The sequence below is a fragment of the Ursus americanus genome, chromosome 14, assembly GCF_024610735.1.
Source record: "Ursus americanus isolate L20-20 chromosome 14, mUrsAme1.1.p, whole genome shotgun sequence".
NCBI classification, from domain to species: Eukaryota; Metazoa; Chordata; class Mammalia; order Carnivora; family Ursidae; genus Ursus; species Ursus americanus.
The window spans coordinates 4,246,102-4,264,911 of record NC_142140.1 but is presented as its reverse complement, the minus strand read 5'-3'; the positions used below and the strand labels follow the sequence as shown (position 1 = coordinate 4,264,911).

At 51.6% G+C, this 18,810-nt stretch overlaps 1 protein-coding gene across 1 annotated transcript in view; it reads left to right on the top strand.

The window, feature by feature from the left end:
- Positions 1-18,810, top strand: part of XPC (XPC complex subunit, DNA damage recognition and repair factor) — a 28,769-nt gene that overhangs the window by 5,639 nt on the left and 4,320 nt on the right. Inside the window, exons 2-11 of the mRNA XM_045812469.2 lie at positions 132-327; positions 2,649-2,767; positions 5,349-5,472; positions 6,412-6,496; positions 8,230-8,387; positions 8,852-8,972; positions 11,818-11,907; positions 12,745-13,638; positions 14,911-15,071; positions 18,535-18,616. Coding sequence (XP_045668425.2) covers positions 132-327; positions 2,649-2,767; positions 5,349-5,472; positions 6,412-6,496; positions 8,230-8,387; positions 8,852-8,972; positions 11,818-11,907; positions 12,745-13,638; positions 14,911-15,071; positions 18,535-18,616 — 2,030 coding nt within the window. The remainder of the gene's footprint in view (positions 1-131; positions 328-2,648; positions 2,768-5,348; positions 5,473-6,411; positions 6,497-8,229; positions 8,388-8,851; positions 8,973-11,817; positions 11,908-12,744; positions 13,639-14,910; positions 15,072-18,534; positions 18,617-18,810) is intronic.

Sequence of the window (18,810 nt, the reverse complement as noted above, 5' to 3'; positions counted from 1 at the left end):
GACGGTGACCAGGCCATGGAAGTGGGGTCTGGAAGGAGGTGACAGAAGGGGGCTTTCCATCCCCTGCCCGTGAAAGCACACCACCTCCGCCTTTCCTGTGTCCCTCACCTGTGTTCTGTGTGGTCGTCTAGATGTCTTGGAAGACGAGAAACCTCTAAAGAGGAGCCTTCCCTCCAAAGTCTCACAATGCAAGAGGAAGAGAGGCCGCGGTGATCCTGGGGGCCCCGCCCAAGTTCCAGCCAAAAAGAAAGCGGCCCAGGTGACTGTTAAGTCTGAAAACCCCAAGGTGGTGAAGGATGAAGCCCTCAGCGATGGGGAGGAGTTCAGGTGAGATGGCTGCAAAGCTTCCAGCCAGGTCTTGGTTGTGCCCTCTGGGAAGTGGGAGTCTCTTGTTGCTCGTCACTGGGATCTGTGCCAACGTTGGGATCTTTAAACTCCTCCAACTGGAGCTCAGACCACTAGTAAGATTCTTCTTAGCAATTACAGTAGGCCCTTGACCAACCAGGTTTGAACTGCCTGGGTCCACTTCTATGTGGAGTTTTTTTTTATAAATACGGTAAGCACTGTAATGTGATTTTTTAAAATAACATGTCCTTTTCTCTAGCTTACTTTATTGTAAGCACACAGTATATAATACATATAACATACGAAATATGGGTTATTCAGCTGTATGCTATTGGTAAGGCTTCTAGTCAGCAGTAGCCTGGTAGTAGTTAGTAGTTTTGGGGCATTGAAAGTTTGGGGCGGATTTTTGACTGCGAGCGGTCGGTGCCCCAACCCCACATTATTCAAGGGTCAGCTGTATATAGTTTGCCTCCCAGACTTTTCAGATGACAATGATAGCTGGCAGAAGAGGATTTATTTGTGGCTATCCAGCTAGATGGTAGCAAAAACCAGATGAGACTTAGGCCTTCTGACTCCTGGTCCAGTGCTCTTCCCACTGCGCAGCGATGACTACATACCTAAAATACTGGCCTGCCATTCCAGCTTTCTCTTGTACTGCTCTCAGGTTCACGCCACTCGCGCCCAGCTGGACTTCTTGTCACTCACTCGCCACGTGCTCAGACTTTGCTCCCTCTGAATCGTGCTTGTCCTTCCTTCCGCCTGGAATGCTTTCTTCCACCTTGAAGATGGGGGTCAGAATCCATCCACTCGACAGTCTTCACTGATTTCTCGCACTTACTTGTGCCCAGGCCACGTGCCCCTGCTTACTTCCCTGCAAGCTCTCCGAGGCCTGGAACCACGCCTGGTTCGTGTTTGTAGGCCCTGTGGCATCTAGGGCAGGGCCTTTTCTTTGGCAGAAACCGAGCCAGGATTTTTGCGGTTGAACGAGCATGCATAGTAATAGGCAGTGAACAGTGACTACAGGTCCAGTGATGACTTGATGGTCCACCTCCCGGAAAAGCTGTGGGGAGGGAAGGAAGAGGAAGAACAGAGAGGTAGTAGTTCCTTCAGAAAGCAGTCTTCCGTCTTAGTGCTGGCTTTCCCAGCAGCCTTAGTCCTAGCAGAGGAAGGCAGCCCAGGAGAGGGTCAGCGTGGGGAATGAGGTCATGAGGAAGCATGGGAATTTTCCACTCAGGTCATCTCTCCTTTTCCCTTAGACTTTTCCTGAGAAAGCCTGCCTCTGAGGTTCCTGCTTCCCGGTCGCCTCTCCCCACTAGTTGAATTCTTTCTCCAGAGAAAACCATGTACGCATTTACCAGGATGCTGCCAGTTAGAGCTCTGGGCCCCCCTTGCCGTCTCTGTTGAGAGTCGACTGCTATAAATCCATAGCACATGGACATTTCCACTACATTTATTCTAAGGAGAAAGTTTTGTTTCTGTGGTGCTGAAAGTGGTCGCCTGCAAAGGGAATGCATGTATTTTTACAGCTGAAGACTAGGATTGGTTATTTTAAATGCCTGAGCTCAAATCTTAGATAATGTTCTCACTTGATACCACACATCAAACGTTAGAAAGCTAAAAGTCACTGTGCTCTGAACTCATTTTACATATGAAATTGCAAAAATGGGTTACATGTTAGCAACCATTGCGTCTTCGGCCAATATTCAGCTAGCTGCTTATCTGCGTAGTTACCTACTTAACTGGCTAGCTATCCATGCTTTTGTTGTGATTTGCGACATACCTGTGTGTGGACACATCCCCACATACCTCGAGGTTAGAATTCTACCAGCTTCTGTCTCCTTACATCGTAGAGGTGGGGAGAAACAGTCATCCGAGCTGGTTCATGGTGTGATCGGCGCATGTGAATGCCCTCGTCCTCAGTGTGGTGTCCGCCTACGCATATGTAATACATACCACAGCTTTTACTTCTGGAACTCACATTGTTAGGTTTCTTCTAACTTTTCCTGTACCGCTTCCGGGCATAGCTGTGTTTTCCCTCACACAGCTCTCGGCTGTAGGTTCATTGCATTCTTTCTGTTTGACAGCACATAATAGTATGAGACTGGTGATTACAGCCCGTCTCGAGGAGCCCTCGAGACCCACAGTGAGGGAGGGAATGAGGCTCAGAGCTCACCCATTATCTTTAAACAATTGCAACAGGTTCTCAGTAAACAGTAGAAGAGTCCTTAGGATTCCATGTAGCTTAAATGTAGCACTAGGATGTGTGGGCCTTCTTCACCTGCCCTCCTGTGATCTTCACACAGGGACTTCGCAAAGGGCCGCAAGAAGGCACAGCCCCCACGGAGAGAGGCTCCTGTGGACAAAGGCAGCTGTGAAGGAGACGATGAGGAAGAAAGCGAAGATGATTGGGAAGAGGTCGAAGGTAAACCCGAGCTGTGTGATCTGCTTTTCCGTTTGAGTCTGCTTGGACTCATGTCACTTAGTTGCAGTCCTGTTGTTTCCTTGTGAAACTAACTAAGACCAAACAAGGTTGCAGCAGGGACTTGCTTTTGATGGAAGGAGAAATTCATAACTAGGTCACCAAAGAAGGTCGTATATTCTCTTCCTCTCGCGGCTGCCAGCGGAGTGGATCGTGGAATAGAGACGCAGCAGCATTTCGCAGAAGGCGCACGGGCTTTGAGAGTAGTGAGATCTGGGTTCAGAGCCCCGCCTTGGCGCTTGTACAGCTGCGTGAGAAGTGCACCGACCTGTCAGAGCGGAGTTCTGTCACCGATAGCGTTCGGCAAGCACTGAGTGCTCACCGTGAGCTGTGCGCAGGCGAGGCTGCGGGATCGTAGGGGAGGAGGAAAGGTTTGCAGATGTAATGGGCCTAAAGCATCATATGCTCACGATAAATGGCAGCTAATGTTACCATCCCTGACTCCTTCTGTCTAGCCTAACTTTATCCCAGCTTTCGATTTTGAAAGTGATTTTTGAAAACATACCAAAAAACTTGAAAATGTAGTACACGGACTCTTCACTTAGATTCAGTAATGTAACACTTGCCCTAGTGAATGTGTCTTTCTCTCGGTACATATGCACCGTGGAACCATTGAATGTAAGTCACAGACATCCTGGCGTTTCACTTGTAAATACTTCCTGCATTTCCTAAGACTGAGACATTCTCCTGCATGATAAAATATTTTCACACGTCAGAAAGCGAAAAGCCCCTAATTGTTACAGAAATATCCTTCACAGCTGTTGTTTGTTTCTAATGCAGGATCTAATCAAGACGTGAGGTTTACCTCCTTCGTCTGCCTCCTTAGTCTAGAACAGCGCGCCTCACCCAGCACCTTCTTTTGCTTTTTGTGGCACTGCTGTTTTTGAAGAGTCCTGGCCACTTCATTTGTGGGATGTCTCACATTCTAGTGTTGTCTGATAAACAGGCATCTCAGGGGGGTGGTAAACGTGTTTCCATATCCCCTGGTTTCTAATAAACTGTAAGTTAGGGCTTGATCGAATTTAGGTTAAACCTTTTTTTGGGGGGTCAAGAATATGTCATAGCTTCGTACCCGATACTGCCTCCATTAAGAGGCTCCTAATGTCAGTGTGCCCCACCAGTGATGCTAGGTGTGACCATGCGGGGTGCTTCTGCCAGATTGCGACAATGTGAAGGTACTTTTTCCCCCTGTAATTAACCATCTCAGGTGCTACTCCGATTCTGTGTATCTTATTCTCCAGTAACTTTTACTTAGAAGTTTCTAGTATGCATTGATTTTAACTGAATCAGAGATACAAGTATTGAGCGCCGCAGAGTGGAACTTCCTGAATCTCACTTCATGTGCGTTCATCAGTGGCTTTGATCTGTAAAGAAGAGCTCTCTAGGAATTGTATTTATTCTGAGTATCACTATGGACTTAGAGATATTTTTAAAACTCAAATATGTTATGTGTTACCATCATTCTACTTTCCGATCTTCAGATTGTCCTGGATTTGGCTAGTGAGAGCTCCTTTAAGCCAGCTACCTTCCTGTGTCCTTTTGACATGGGCTCTTTCTCTGAAATGTTCTGTTTTCTGGCACAAGAAGATGTTCCAGGCCCATCCTGTCCTCTTCTTGCTCCAGACCTATAATCAACCTTTGTTTCTCCCAGAGGCCCTGGCTCATTTCATTAGTGACTGGTGTGTAGAAACCAGATCTTGGCATTAGGTGCGTTCATCACCAATGGGGTGTCACTGCTTCTGGGCCCAGAGCCTCTTTAAAGGGTCCTCTGCTAACGAAGTTCACAGTGAGATCCAGGTCAGCGAATCAGTTTATTTCAGCTAGCGTTCACAAGCAATGGAGAGGATAAACATGCATTCCTTATCATTATAAGATTGCGATTGGGGGTGGAAGACCCCTAAATCATGGCCTGTGTGAAGCAAATTGTGATATGTGCGATGGTAGTAATACAGAATAGGAAATTGTTCTTCTTTGTTTTTTGTTTTTTTTCTCTTGGGGAAGACTAAGTCTCTACCAAAACACACGTGAGCATCAGCTCCTTGATACCAGAGTCTGGATCTAATTCAGCTCAGTGTCTCTGGGCCTTAGTTTCCTCCTCTAAGGGCTGTTTCTCTGGGTTGTTCAAGTTAAATGAGAAATAAATGTAAAATAGTGCAGTCTGTGGCATTTTTGAGATACTCAGCATTGTAGGAGTAGCGGTCTCCTTCCTTGCATCTGTTCTTCACTCCCTGCAGAACCTCCTTTTTGTTCAGTATGCTAGCTATCGTTGTTAGTGATTTTTTAAGAAAGGTTTTATGTATTTATTTTGAGAGAGGGAGAGAGAGAGGGTGCAGTCGGGAGGGGCAGAGGGAGAGCGAGAGAGAAGCTCAAGCACACTCCACGCTGAGCATGGAGCCTGATGGCGGGGCTTGATCCCACAACCCTGAGATCAGGACCTGAGCTCAAACCAAGATTTGGCCACTTCCTCGACTCTGCCACCTAGGTGCCCCTGTTACTACTGATTTTAAAAAATTATTGTTGCTAGAACTTGGTGAGCCTGTGCCAGGTGACGTGGGAGAAGATGCAGCCTTCTCTAAATCCGTCTTGCCTGTGAAACCAGTGGAGATAGAGATTGAAACACCCCAGCAGGCAAAAGCAAGGGAAAGAAGGTAAGATTAGGCACTTGTCTCTAGATTCCTGTCACACAAAGTGAGGAAGAGCTGCTACTTAACAAAAGCTTTTGAGAAACACATAGGAGACTGGGGCCGAGTACCAGTGTGGCCAGGAGCCTTAGGTGAGAGCCCTGGGTTCCCCTTGAGGACTTGAACGAGAATCTTGGTTTGTCCTCTAGCGGGGGCAGGACATGGGAAGAGGAAACTCTTAGTGTTGAGCATCTGTTGTGTGCCGAGGACTTTTCAGAGTGTCCATTGTCTTAAACTTGAAGATAGTGTGTGAATGAGGATGTGGAGGCTCAGAGAAATTAACATTTCAGGAGCCACTCAGCCAGGAAGCGGATGAGCCAAGATCTAAATCCCTGTCCGGCCAACTCGGCACTCATGCTTTCGCACCACATCACACTGAGCCATTCGAGGCAGGGAGCCCCCATTCCATCCCAGGATCCCCGGGGCCATTGCGGGATGTGAGCACCATGCCTGGTGGTTAACTGGCAAATGAGCCCCACTCTGTGATGGGCACATTATTAGGCACGAAGGAGGAGGATAGACGCATGGGACACAGGCACGAAAGATTTAACAGCTGCACAGCACCAGAGAAGTGAGTGTGCACCAGTTAGCACGGAAGTACTGGTACGGATTAGGAGGGAATCCGCAGTCGGGGGGTCGGGCAGGCAGGGAGGACTCCTGGGAGGATGTGCGCTTCACAGCATGTCCGTGAGGCGTGACGGGTGGAGACTGCCCCGAGCCAAGGTGTGCAGGTGAGAAGGGGCGGAAAAGCCTGTGGAAGACAGCCAGCTTGCAGCTTTGCCCGAGTAGCACAGCCTCATGCAGGAGAACCAGGAGCGCGGTTCACGAGCCGTGACACGTGACTGGGGGCTGGGGTCAGGGGTCAGTCTCCCACTTCATTCTCGGATTTTTTAACATGCACGGCAGTGAAAGGATAAAAGTGGAGTTTGAGACCTATCTTCGGAGGATGATGAAACGTTTCAGTAAAGAAGTCCGTGAGGACACGCACAAGGTAAGGGCCGGGGGCGAAGGGACAGTGTCCTCTCCGTCAGGGCAGGGCGGCGTGGTGCACGCAACTTCAGTTCTCAGTCAGGCCTGGCTTTGTTGGGCTCTTCTACGCACCGCGTGACCTTGGCGAGTTTCTTTGTCTCCCTGAGCCTTGGTTTCCTCATCCTTGGCGGGGGGTGGGGGGGTGATAGTCCCTGCCTCGGAGGGGGTTGTGGGGATGGAGCACATAGGACACGCGAAGTCCAGAGCGGAGGCCCGGCACGTGGCAGGGCCAGACGCACAGGCACTCTCCCTCCTTCCCTTCTTCCACCTGCTTCATAACCTCGGTTCCCACCACCGCTGAAGAGACGGTGCCTTTGACTTCAGGGGGCAGCGATTGAGCCGTATTACGGACCTAGCGAGGTTCTTGGCGTTGTGGGGATAGAGACTTGTATAAAGCTTATTTCCTGCCATTAAGGAGAGTCTGATCTCACCGATGGAACAAGACAGACTTCAAAACAGGAAATTCAAGACTCAGAACGAGGAAAGGGATCGGTGTGGGTCGAGTGGCTGAGGAAGGCGGCTTTATGTAAGAGAAAGGCCAGCGGGGAGTGGTGGGGGGAGGACGGAGGCGGGGGAGGCTGCCCGCACCACGTTCAGAGGGTGTGTGCGTTGGTGGCCCATGGAGAGAGGGACGGGCGCTTGGGGTCCGCTCTGATCGGCCGCGGGCAGCCGCAGCGGGGAGAGCTGGCAGGGCTGGAAGAGACGGTGTGTCTGCAGCAGCCGCGGAACTCTGGAGAGAGATGAGCACAGAGCAGGGGCAGTGAGGAGACACCCGCCTCCCCGAGGCCTGAGGAGCACGGGAGATAGCTGTGCTGCTTGTACTTCTTGGAAGAGATGAAATGAAGGAGTGATATGGCTCCAAGATGGGAAGCTTAAGGAAGGGGAGAAGAGCGGAGCCATTGACTGAAATGGGGAGGTCAGAGGTGGGGAGGAAGGCAGCCGGTTTTGAAGGGAAGAGGGGATAAGGTTGTGGAGGAGGTGGCGAGGGGCTACGTGGTCATCTCCGGAGGTTGGGGGGCGGTTGGAGCTCAGGTGGGGGGCCGGCCGGCCTTGGGTCTGCAGCGGAGGAGGCTGGGTCCAGCCCCCAGGGAAGGGCAGAGGGCCGTGTGGTGAACCCGCGCCGTTCCCCAGCTTGGACAGCTAATGGCGGGTCTCTCCCTTCTCTCCCCCCACTCAGCTCTGCCTCCTGATCTTTCTGGAGCAGGTCCCAGACATTGCTGGGCATCATCCATAAATCCCGCAGGAAATATCTAAAAGAAAGACCTCTTAAAAAAAAGAAGTTTAGGGGCGCCTGGGTGGCTCAGTCGTTAAGCGTCTGCCTTCGGCTCAGGGCGTGATCCCGGCGTCTGGGATCGAGCCCCGCATCAGGCTCCTCCGTGGGAGCCTGTTTCTCCCTCTCCCACTCCCCCTGCTGTGTTCCCTCTCTCGCTGGCTGTCTCTCTGTCAAATAAATAAAATCTTAAAAAAAAAAAAAAGTTTATATTCTGCAGTTTTGAGATTTGGTTAACTCTTTGAGGGAATAAGTATCCAGGGAGAAGACAGGGTGAAAGACATAGTCTTGGGAAATAGCTAATGGGATTTTTTCTTCCTCGTGTGTAGAAATAACAACAGATAATTCCTGCCCACAAAATGTCTCTCAGTTTGACAGCAGAAACCCCGCCAGTTCTCAGCCTCCCACCTTCCCCTTCTTCCCAGGTTCACCTGTTGTGCCTGCTGGCAAACGGTTTCTATCGCAGTCACACCTGCAGCCAGCCCGATCTGCTTGCTGTCGGCCTGTCCATCATCCCGGCTCGCTTTACCAGAGTGCCACCGCACGACGTGGACGCCGGCTACCTGTCAAACCTGGTGAAATGGTATGGCCCTCCTGCCCGTCCTGCAGACCCTCGTGTAGGACTTGTGTCTCTCAGAGGCTGGGGGCAGGGCAGTTCCACAGACCTTCCCCGAGGGGATTTTATATGCCGGGCCGTGGGCACAGCCTTGAAGTTAGAGACACGTCAGGCACGATCTCTGCCCTGGAAGAGCAAGACCCGGTAATCAGGGTCACGTGAGGGGTGCTCGGAGGAGGTCTGCTGGGCCCTGTAGGGGCACGGAGCAGCGGGGGGTGTAGGAAGGCTCCCGGGGGTGTGAAGTCTGCCGGGGTCTTCAGGGGCGAGCCAGGCTCAGTCACACAGACCGGGAAGATGAGAGCAGAGGCAGGCAAGGCTCACGATTCTCTTCCAAGACCCTCCTGTCTGATTTCCTTGGCTGTAAAAGGATAGCAAGCGTTCTCTTCACCCTGACCTGTGACATGGGGAACGCCTGGTGTCTGTCTCTCCAGGTTCACTGGTACATTTACAGTCAATGCAGACCTGTCAACCAACGAGGGCGATGGTCTGCAGACTACATTGGAAAGGAGGTTCGCTATTTACTCGGCGCGGGATGATGAAGAGTTGGTCCACGTAAGTGATTCCTCGTGGCAGCACTGATTTTTAGTATGGGGAGCTAATGGCCATGGCAGTCACGTGCCAGATACCATTCCGGTGTTACACGTGTCCTTCCTTATTCAGTCCTCGTAAAATAAAAAGTGGGTTCTGAAGCTCAGAGAGGCCAAAGAACTTTCTCAGGGTCTTTCCGCTGGTAAGCACTGGAGTCAGGTTGGGGACCAGTATGTGGGTGGAAAGCCTGCACCCTGTCGTTTGGTGTCCTGGAGTAGTAAGTACTTAATTTTTGGTCAGGTGCCCTAGAATTGTTTCCATTAACTATTCAAAAATTATGTTCAGAAGTCCCAAGGAAATGTTTTTTCCAACCTTGTCTGCTAAAATCTGTTAGAAAGCGTTTCCCTACATTCCAGTTTGAGAAGTGACGTTGGCCGCCAGCGGTGCAGTGAGGAGAGTTCGGTCTACCGAAAATAGAAGTAGAAACATGGCTTTATCCCCTGGAAGATTCCTGTTCATTACCTATACTTAGATCTGAGCCCCAGCTTTTCTGTTTGTTTAAGGAAAGACCAGACTTCTTGGATCTTAAAAGCCCAAATGACTGACATCTTTACCTCTCTTCTGATTCGTCTTGAAAAACTCTTTAAGATACCTGACTCAGCCAGTGATAGTGCCCTCATACCACCACCCAGGGAAAAGCATTAATATTTGAGTATTATCCTCCCAAACTCTGTTCCTGTGTTTCCAAAATGTTTTATCCCTTCTAAAAGTCTACCGTGTGCCCATGAAGTAGTTACTCCCCATTCTGCTCCCTCCTCTGTCTCCCTCAAGCACCTGGCAGCCACAGTCTGCGTTCTGTCCCTACAGATTTACATAATCTGGATGTTTTACGTGGAGGAAGGATCATTTGACCTTTTGTGTCTGGCTGCTTTCAACCTAGCCTAGCGTTTTCAAGGTCTGTCCATGTTGTAGCGTGTCAGCACTTTGTTTCTTTTTCTGGCTGAATATCATCCTGTTGTCTGGAGAGACCGCTTTGTGTATTCGTTAGTTGATGGACATTTAGGTTGTTTCCACCTCTTGCTCTCGTAAAGACTATTACCATAAACGTGTACGTACTTGAGTACTTGTTTTCCATTCTTTTGGGTATATTCCCAGGGGTGGAGTTGCTGGGTCGTTTTCTGTTTAGCTTTTTGAAGAATTGTCAGACTTTTCCACGGCGGCCACGCCATTTTACATTCCCACCAGCAGTGTACAAGGACTCCAGTTTCTCCAGGTCTTCTCCAACACTTGTATTTTCCTTTTTTCTTTTTTATTCGAGCCGTCCTAATAGGCGTGCCGTGGTAGCTCCGTGTGGATTGGGTTTGCATTTCCCTGGTGACTCGGGATGCTTAGCTTCACTTAGCTTCATGTGCATGTTGGCCATTAGAATGTCTTCCCTAGAGAAAGGTCTGTTCAAATCCTATGCTCGTTTTTTAATTGGGTTCTTTGTCTTTTTGTTGTTCAGTTGTGAGGGTTCTTTCTATATTCTAGATACTAATTCCCTCTCGGAAATAGGCAAGTATTTTTCTCCTGTCTGTAGGTTGTCTTTTCCTTTCCTGGAGAAAGTCTGTTGAGGCACAGAAGTTTTAATTTTGATGAAGTCTGCTTTTTCTGTTTGTCTTTTATTCCTTACACTTCTGGTATCATAGCTAAGAATCCATTGCCACGTCGAAGGTCATGAAATTGTTCCCCCTTATGTTTTCCTCTAAGAGTTTTACAGTTTCTGCTCTTTCATCTGTTTTAAGTTCATGTTTATGTGTGTTGTGAGGTCAGTGTTCGACGCTCCTTTCTGCATGTAGGTGTCCAGTTGTCCCAGGCCCTTTGTCCACGAGACTCTTCTTCCAGCTGTTTGTTGTGTTATCTTCACCACTGGTTGGAGAGACAAGTCTCTCAGTGGGGATTGCATGGCCTCGGCACCCTCGTCCACAAGCGGTTGGCCGTCGGCATGTGGGTTACTTCTAACTGCCTTCAGCCATCGTGACTCCTTCGTCTGCTCCAGCCTTGGTCTTCCCTCGTCCTCCCTATCTTGACACTTTTCGGAGGACTGCTTAGGAATTTTTAGTGTCCCTCGATTTGGGTTTCTTTGATGTTTTCTCACCCCCCCACCCACCAGCTGCTTTTAACTCCCAAAGAAGTCGGCAGAAGTCATTATTGTTTTCGTTGTAACGCAGCGTTTCCCAGAAACCGTGGGCTCCTGTGTGTGGCTCGCTCCGTCGGGCCTTACGGTAACTCACGAGACGCTGCGGGACGGGCTTGCTCAGGCGCTCTCACGGCCGCCGTTTCGGGGGTTCATTCCCCTGGGGAGGCTCCCCTCCCTACAGGTGAACAGAAATTTCAGAACTGCAGCCTCCGGTGGAAAGACTCGTGGGGGGAACGGTAGATGGAATAGACTTTGGAGATCTGGTGACAGCGGTGTTTTCTACTTCTTCTCGAAGTGATCTTTCATTTCATTGTTTGATTTTAATCGTAAGCACACACACGTTGAGTACGGGAGATAGGTAAGCTGGAAAAAAATCGCCTGTAAACACCCAAAACAGGCTCTTTTCTAAATACACATACAAGTTTATATGCTTTTTTTTTTTAAACAAAAATTAACATTACATATTAAAAACCAAACTTCTTTTTTCCTCTACTGTGTCGTGAACGTCTTCCCATTTTTCTACAGAGACAAATCTCTTTGGCATCATTTTTAATAGTGTGCCGCGTTCCAGGCTCCTGTATTCGGTTGTTTCTAATTTTCACTGTTACAAAAAAACTACCACAACAGACGCCATGGAATTAGTTAAATCTCGGATTCTTAGGATGAACGCGTCATTCTTTTTCCCCGCAGATATTTTTACTGATCCTCCGGGCCCTGCAGCTCCCGACCCGACTGGTGCTGTCTCTGCAGCCGCTTCCTCTGAAGTTACCCACAGCGAAGGTGGGGTTCTCCCCAAGGGTAGTTGGCTCCATGGGGAGGGAGGCATGATCAGACTTACAACAAAAAAATTGGTCATCAGGCTGTTTTTATGGGTTGGCTTTCATGGAGCGTGGGCCTCCCCTGTGTTGGGAAGACCGGACACCGGTGGGCCTTCAGCAGCCCGAGCCTGGTGTGCACAGAGGGGCCCGAGAGAGGTCCTGGCTCCCTGATGGGTTAGTTTCTGCCTCATGACACAGCGCAATGGCCCTGTCCTCCTCCCCGGCCGTGCGGAGTGGTAGCGGGAGAGGGACTCTGCGTTCTGCCGTCATCTGAGCAGGAGGCCCGGCACCAGCCTCGCTGCCGGCACCGTCTGAAACCTAGTGGTCCGGACGTGGATTTCAGTCCATAATCTTAATGCGGCACATTCACCAAGTCCGTCAGTATCTGTTCGCAGGTTGCGTTATGTGCGAGGTGGGTGTTATTGCCCAGGAAACCGAGACTCAGAGGTTTACACATACGTAATACATATTTGAGAAATGTAAATAAATGTATAGATAGTTGACTGAAACCACAGAACAAACGAGAAGCAGAACTGGATTATCTGTTTCCTGTACTCCCTCCCCACCCCCCTGGGCTCTAGAGCGCAAAGACTTACATTGTGGCTTAGCTAAGATGCCCCAGATTTTAGTGAACACATTCTTAACATTCCTAAAGCATTGCCGGCCAGGCCCGACCCTGTCTGAGCTGGGGACATCCTGGGTGTGTTGGTTCCGTGTAGTGACTTAGCCCTGGCAGATTGTAGGATCTCTATCATCCTGAGCACAAAAAGAAAAAACAGTATTTCCTGTTCTGTTTAAGGGAAAGAAAGCTCCCAAGGAGACATCAGCAGAGAGTCCTGGAGGCTCCTTGGAAACTCGCAGCCCAGTTCCAGAAAGCCAAACCAAACCCGAGACCAGCAAAGGAACCAGGCAGGAGGACACGTCTTCTAAGGGCCCTGGAGGTCCAAGTGCCAAAGGGAAGAGGAGCAAGGCAGCCGCGGTCGGGAAGAAGCGGAGAGAGCCCTCCTGCAGTGGGGAGGAAGAGCACAAGGCAGGAGGGCAGCAGGAGGACACCTGGAGACGTCGGCATGGCCGGGAGCGGCAGGTGGCCTCCAAGGTGTCTTACAAAGAAGAGAGTGGGAGTGACAAGGTCAGCAGCGGCTCTGACTTCGAGCTTTCCAGTGGGGAAGCCCATCATTCATCTGATGAGGATTCTGAGCCTGGCCTTTCCAGGCAGAGGAGGGCCCCAGCCCCCCAGAGGACAAAGGCAGGGTCCAAGAATGACTCCAGGACCCAACGTGGAAGGCATTCTAAGCACCCCAGCTTTCCAGCAGCATCCACGAGCTCTTCAAGCAATAAGAGTAAGCGAGGCAAGAAAATCTCCAGTGATGGCGAGGGGGCAGAAAGAGGGAAGGCAGCTGGTGTAGACCAGTGGCTAGAGGTGTTCTGTGAACAGGAGGAAAAGTGGGTGTGTGTGGACTGTGTGCATGGTGTGGTGGGCCAGGCTCTGACCTGTTACAAGTACGCCACCAAGCCCATGACCTACGTGGTGGGCATCGACGGTGATGGCTGGGTCCGGGATGTCACCCAGAGGTACGACCCCGCCTGGATGACTGTGACCCGCAAGTGCCGGGTCGATGCCAAGTGGTGGGCTGAAACCTTGAGACCGTACCAGAGCCCGTTGGTGGAGAGGGAGAAGAAGGAAGACTCAGAGGTAAGGCCGCGGCTGCCGCGGGCTCCAAGGCCCATCTTGTCGCCCCTTGTATATGCCCGGCCCCGTGCGGGGGTATCTCTGTGTGTGATCTCCTGGAATTATCACAATACTGCAGACCCGGGGTGGCTGTCGCCTTAGGGTTACCAGTTAGGAAGGGAGGGTCTGAGATCAGCTGCCTTGGTATTTGAACCCACGTCTGTCTGGCTTCAAAGCCGTTATACAGCATACTTTTAATTATTGCCTCGCTATAAATTTGGAGCTTTAAAATAGTTTATGCGGCCATATAAATTGCACTGAGTGAACGAAGACAAAACTCATGAATGCAGTGGCCGCTTGTCTCCCTGCCCCGCACAAGCCCCGAGTGCACTCACAGAAGCCCACACACAGACACTTCTTGGATCTAGAACATTCCTGGGAAGAAAGGGACCTGGGAGGGTGCCTGGGAGACAGACCGCTACTCGGTGTGCTAGCACCGCCCGCCGACCCGAGCTCCTTGTGCGTGAAGGTCGTGTCGGGGGACCTCGGCGCTTGCCCGGATCTGCCGACGCGGGGGTCCCACTCTGTCGGGACGGGAGAAGCATGGGTTTGTTTAGCGTCCCCGGAGCGGTGCGGCTCCCTCTGCGTTGAGAGGGGGTGTTCCTGGTGCATTTGACCTAGATGCGACAGGGTGAGCGGGAATCGTGTCGATGGTGTCACGACTGACTAATGAAAGCGTGTGCGGTGGACGCCGACCGAGCCCGGCTCCCGCACTCCGCGTGGCCGGTCCGCGCGCGTCTGCTGGGGCTGTGGAAGAGACGCCAGGGAAAGCTCGGGAGACCTTGGTGAACAGGTGAATTCCCGCAGTGGAATTGTCCGCTGAGAAATCGGAATCCTTACAGAAGTGCCGAGAGAACGAGTGTTCATCACAGGGGACTGAGTCAGGCGGCGCGGACGGCCCGTTTGAGGTTCCCGGGAGAGCAGGGTCAAGTAGACCCGCATTGCAGAGTAGGTAGGGCCTCCTTCCCGGAGAGAACCGGTGTCTTCCCTGAGGACGAGGGCCGTCTGCGCACCGAGAACGAATAGGTTAGGTCACTTTGTTCGGAGTTGCCGCAGGCCACAGGATTCACGCTTCTGTAGTTTTTGATTTATCTAAAACCTGCCTAGTACCCGACTACAGACGCTTGTGAAACCTCTGCTCCACGGTCTCCTGAACAAGGTGGTGCAGGGATCACCCGCCTCAGACCTCTCCTCCTCTTCCCAGCCTGCTCAGCGTTGTCTCTCTGGCCTTTGCAGTTCCAGGCAAAGCACCTGGGCCAGCCTTTGCCTACTGTCATTGGCACGTATAAGAACCACCCTCTGTACGCGCTCAAGAGGCACCTCTTGAAGTACGAGGCCATCTACCCCGAGACAGCCGCGATTCTCGGCTATTGTCGTGGAGAAGCCGTCTATTCCAGGTGCGTGAGGCAGTCCGGGGGCCCTGTGGGCTTCCCGCTGGCCTGGGACCAGCAGCTTTCGGGGGAGGAGCTGCTTACGTCAGCCCTTTGTCAAAGGGGATCGCTTTATGGTGTGTGCGCAGGCGCGGGCACATGCAGAAGGATTCTAGCTTGAAGATGAAAGCGGCAAGGGTTAAAAGACCAGCAGGTACAAAAAAGTTATGGGGGAAAAATTTAAAAGTACAGCAGGGTTTATGTGGGACAATAGAAAATACACCCATGATATCTAAGTCACAAGCATACAAAAGGAGGGAATGCAAGATTTGATCATTAAAGGGTGCAGATGTTTTAATGGGGACAGAGCTTCTGTTTGGGAAGATGGAGAAGTTCCAAAGGTGCATGGTGGGAACGGTTACTCAATAGTGTGAATGTACTGAACGCCACGGACCTGCCACAGACCTAGAAATAGTCAAGATGATACATTTTATGTATATTTTGTCCACACTAAAAAAATTGCCAAAGAAGAGGGGAAGGGAGTAAGAGTTAGAAAAAGAATGTAAAATATATACAAAATGAAAAGAAAAATTTTTAAGATGATTTATTTATTTATTGAGAGAGCGCATGTGAGCAGGGTGGGGGCAGAGGTAGAGGAAAAGGGTTTCAAGCAGACTCCCTGCTGAGCGCAGAGCCCCATGTGGGGCTCCGTCTCGCAACCCTGAGATCATGGCCTGAGCCGAAATCAAAAGAGTCGGACACTTAACCAACGGCACCATCCAGGAGCCCCTAAAACGAAAAATTTTAATGTCAATTTAAGGTGAGAGAGAAATAAAAATAGAAGCAAAACTGTCCAAGAAAAAATAGCAAAAGAAAGAAATTAACAGTGGAATACTACTCAGCCATCAAAAAACGAAATCTTGCCATTTGCCATGAGGTGGAGGGAACTGGAGGGTATTATCCTCAGCGAAGTAAGTCAATCAAAGACAGTTATCATATGCTCTCACTGATAATGTGGAATTTAAGAAACAAAACAGGATCATAGGGGAAGAGGAAAAAATAAGACAAAATGAGGGAGACAAACCATAAGACTCTTAATCATAGGCAACAGACTGAGGGCTGCTGGGGGCGTGGGGGGCGGGGTGGCTGGCTGACGGACATTAAGGAGGCACGTGATGTAATGAGCACTGGGTGTTATGTAAGACTGATGAATCACTGACCTCCACCTCTGAAACCAATAATACATGATATGTTAATTAAATGAATTAAAATGTGCATCTAAAAAACAAATGATAACTAAAAGAAGTGGCTTTTAAAAATACTGGAATGAAAGACAAAAAATAGAGGATGTTCTTAACAAATGGGAGAAGAAAGAGACAGCAAGGCAACAGGGAAATGACACGAGTAGGTGGCGGAGGGCTCTGAGTGGGGCTCCTTCCCGCGTGCGGCCCCGCAGGGACTCCGCCTCCCCCTCTGCTCCGCGTCTGTGGCTGAGCTTTCTGTTCCAGGTCAGGAGGCGTCACGCCTGGTCAGGGCCCCAGCTCCCGGCAGTCAGAGGCCCCCGGGGCCCGGCCGCCCTGGTAGGTAGAGGTCTAGGCACAGGCTTGTCAAGTGCCTGGGGGAGAGCGGGTCGGGGGAAGAAAGTGCAGGCGCGGTGCGCCAGGAGCACCATGTCCGTCCTCAGAAAGCATCAGAGGTGGACAAGTTTTCTGGTGGTGAAATACACAGTTGACCACGTAACCGTGTGTAAGCGGACGGGTCCGTGGTGTTCAGGACAGCGACTGGGTCGTACAGCCGTCCCCACCAGCCGTCTGCAGAACTTCATCATCTCCCGGAACTGCAGCTCCGTGCCCGGGAAACAGTAGCTCCCCGTTGCCCCCGGCAGCGCCTGCTGCTCCGTCTCGCTGCACTTGACTCCCTGGGGGACCGTATGTCAGTGGGGTCATGCAGCGTTTGTCCTCTTGTGACTGGCCTCCAGGGACGGACACTTGCGTTGCTTCCCCTTTCGGCTGCTGTAAATAACGCTGCTGTGAACGTGGGCGTGCAGATGCCTCTTTGAGACTCTGCTTTCCTTCCTTTTGGGTGTGTGCCCAGAAGTGGAACTGCATCATATGGTAATTCCGTGTTTCACTTCTTGAAGAACCAGCCTACCGTCTTCCACAACGGCTGCACTGTTTTACAGTCCTCCCAGCGGCGTGCGAGGAATCCGGTTTCCCCACACGCTCGCCAACACTTACTTTCGGGTTTTTGGATAATAGCTGTCCCGATGGGTGTGAAGTGCTTAGAAGCTGACATTTATCCTAGCAGGGCTGTGTCCACTTCCCCGCTCTTCTCCTTGGAATGTCCCGACAGTGCCCACCTGCTCCCCACCCCCACCTTCTGTGTGAGGACAGGACTGTGACATAATTGCTCCTCGGGGCGGTCGGAGGTGTGCAGCCTGCCGGGGGGAGCGCGGGTGGAGGTCCCATCCCTGACAGGGATGCTGTGGACAGACAGGTTCTGCTCCAGTGCTCGGAAAGTGTCCAGTCCTCCTGCAGCCTGGCAGGCAGAGAGGGCAGAGCTCATTATCCCTGACCGAGAGGACACCGCCGAGGCTCGGGAAGGGAAGGTGGCTTGTGCAGGGTCACCCCGCTAGGCTGTGGCACGGAGGAGGCACATGCCGTACGTGCACAGGACTGGGCCGAACATCAGCCTCAGACGGGGCGGGAGCTGGAGGGCCTGGTTTCCGCACCGGAAGGGAGCTTAGTGCCCTCGCTCCTTGGAGCCGGTTCTCCGGCCAGAGTGCGGGGCTGCAGACTGAGCAAGAGAGGAGCGAGCCCCGTCAAGCAAGGCTCAGCGAGGAAGGCAGTTGGAACTCATTGGAAGGTGGCCTTGCAAGGCCAGGGTACAGCTCTTAGCTCTGGAAGGAGAGCGAAGCCAGAGGCGGTCTGTGATCACAGGCTGCCGGGAATTACGACTGTTCCATGTGCGTGAATCTTCATTCCGTGGTCACTCATTAGCTTATAGTTCCCGTGTAGTCGTCTTTGGGGTTCACTGCCCCTTCTTTGGACACTCGTCCCTCCCCCCACCTGTGTTTAGCAGCAGACCAGGCCTTGGGCAGCCAGGCTCTGGCTCAGTGGTGGGGAACGCGCTGCACTGCTCTGCCTTTCCCCTCGTCCCCTGCGGGCTGCGAAGGGCCGTCCGCTGTGGGAGGAGGGGTGAAGCGTTGGCATGAAGCCTAAGACAGGCACCGTAACTCCATCTAGGTCAGGATTTGTAAGTGGACACATCCCCCAGGAGCTAGGAAGTCCAGGTTAGCCATATGCCTAACGCGGGTCCCCTGGTTCCCTCGGGAGCCGGGCCTGAGGAGAGAATGGAGGACCCAGCCCTTCCTTCTGGAAGGCCCTTCCTTCTGGCAGGCGGTGTGAGGCGAGCATCTGTGCACACAGCGCTCCTTCAGGCCCTCTGTGAACGGAGTTCGTCCTGTGTCTCCCCCTGTTGGCTCCCGCAGGGATTGCGTGCATACCCTGCACTCGCGCGACACGTGGCTGAAACAGGCGAGAGTGGTGAGGCTGGGAGAAGTGCCCTACAAGGTAAGGGGGGCAGAGGCCCCGGCTCTCAGGGCTGCTGAGTGCGCGCCCGGGAGAGGAATCCAGGGCTGACTTTTCTGGCTTGAGAAAGACTGGAGGAAGAGAAAAGCATTCAAATATATCTTACTCTAATGGGGAATTTGCAAGCTGGATCTCTCAGAGCACGCAAGATGTGACATTTTTTTAAGGATTGTAAA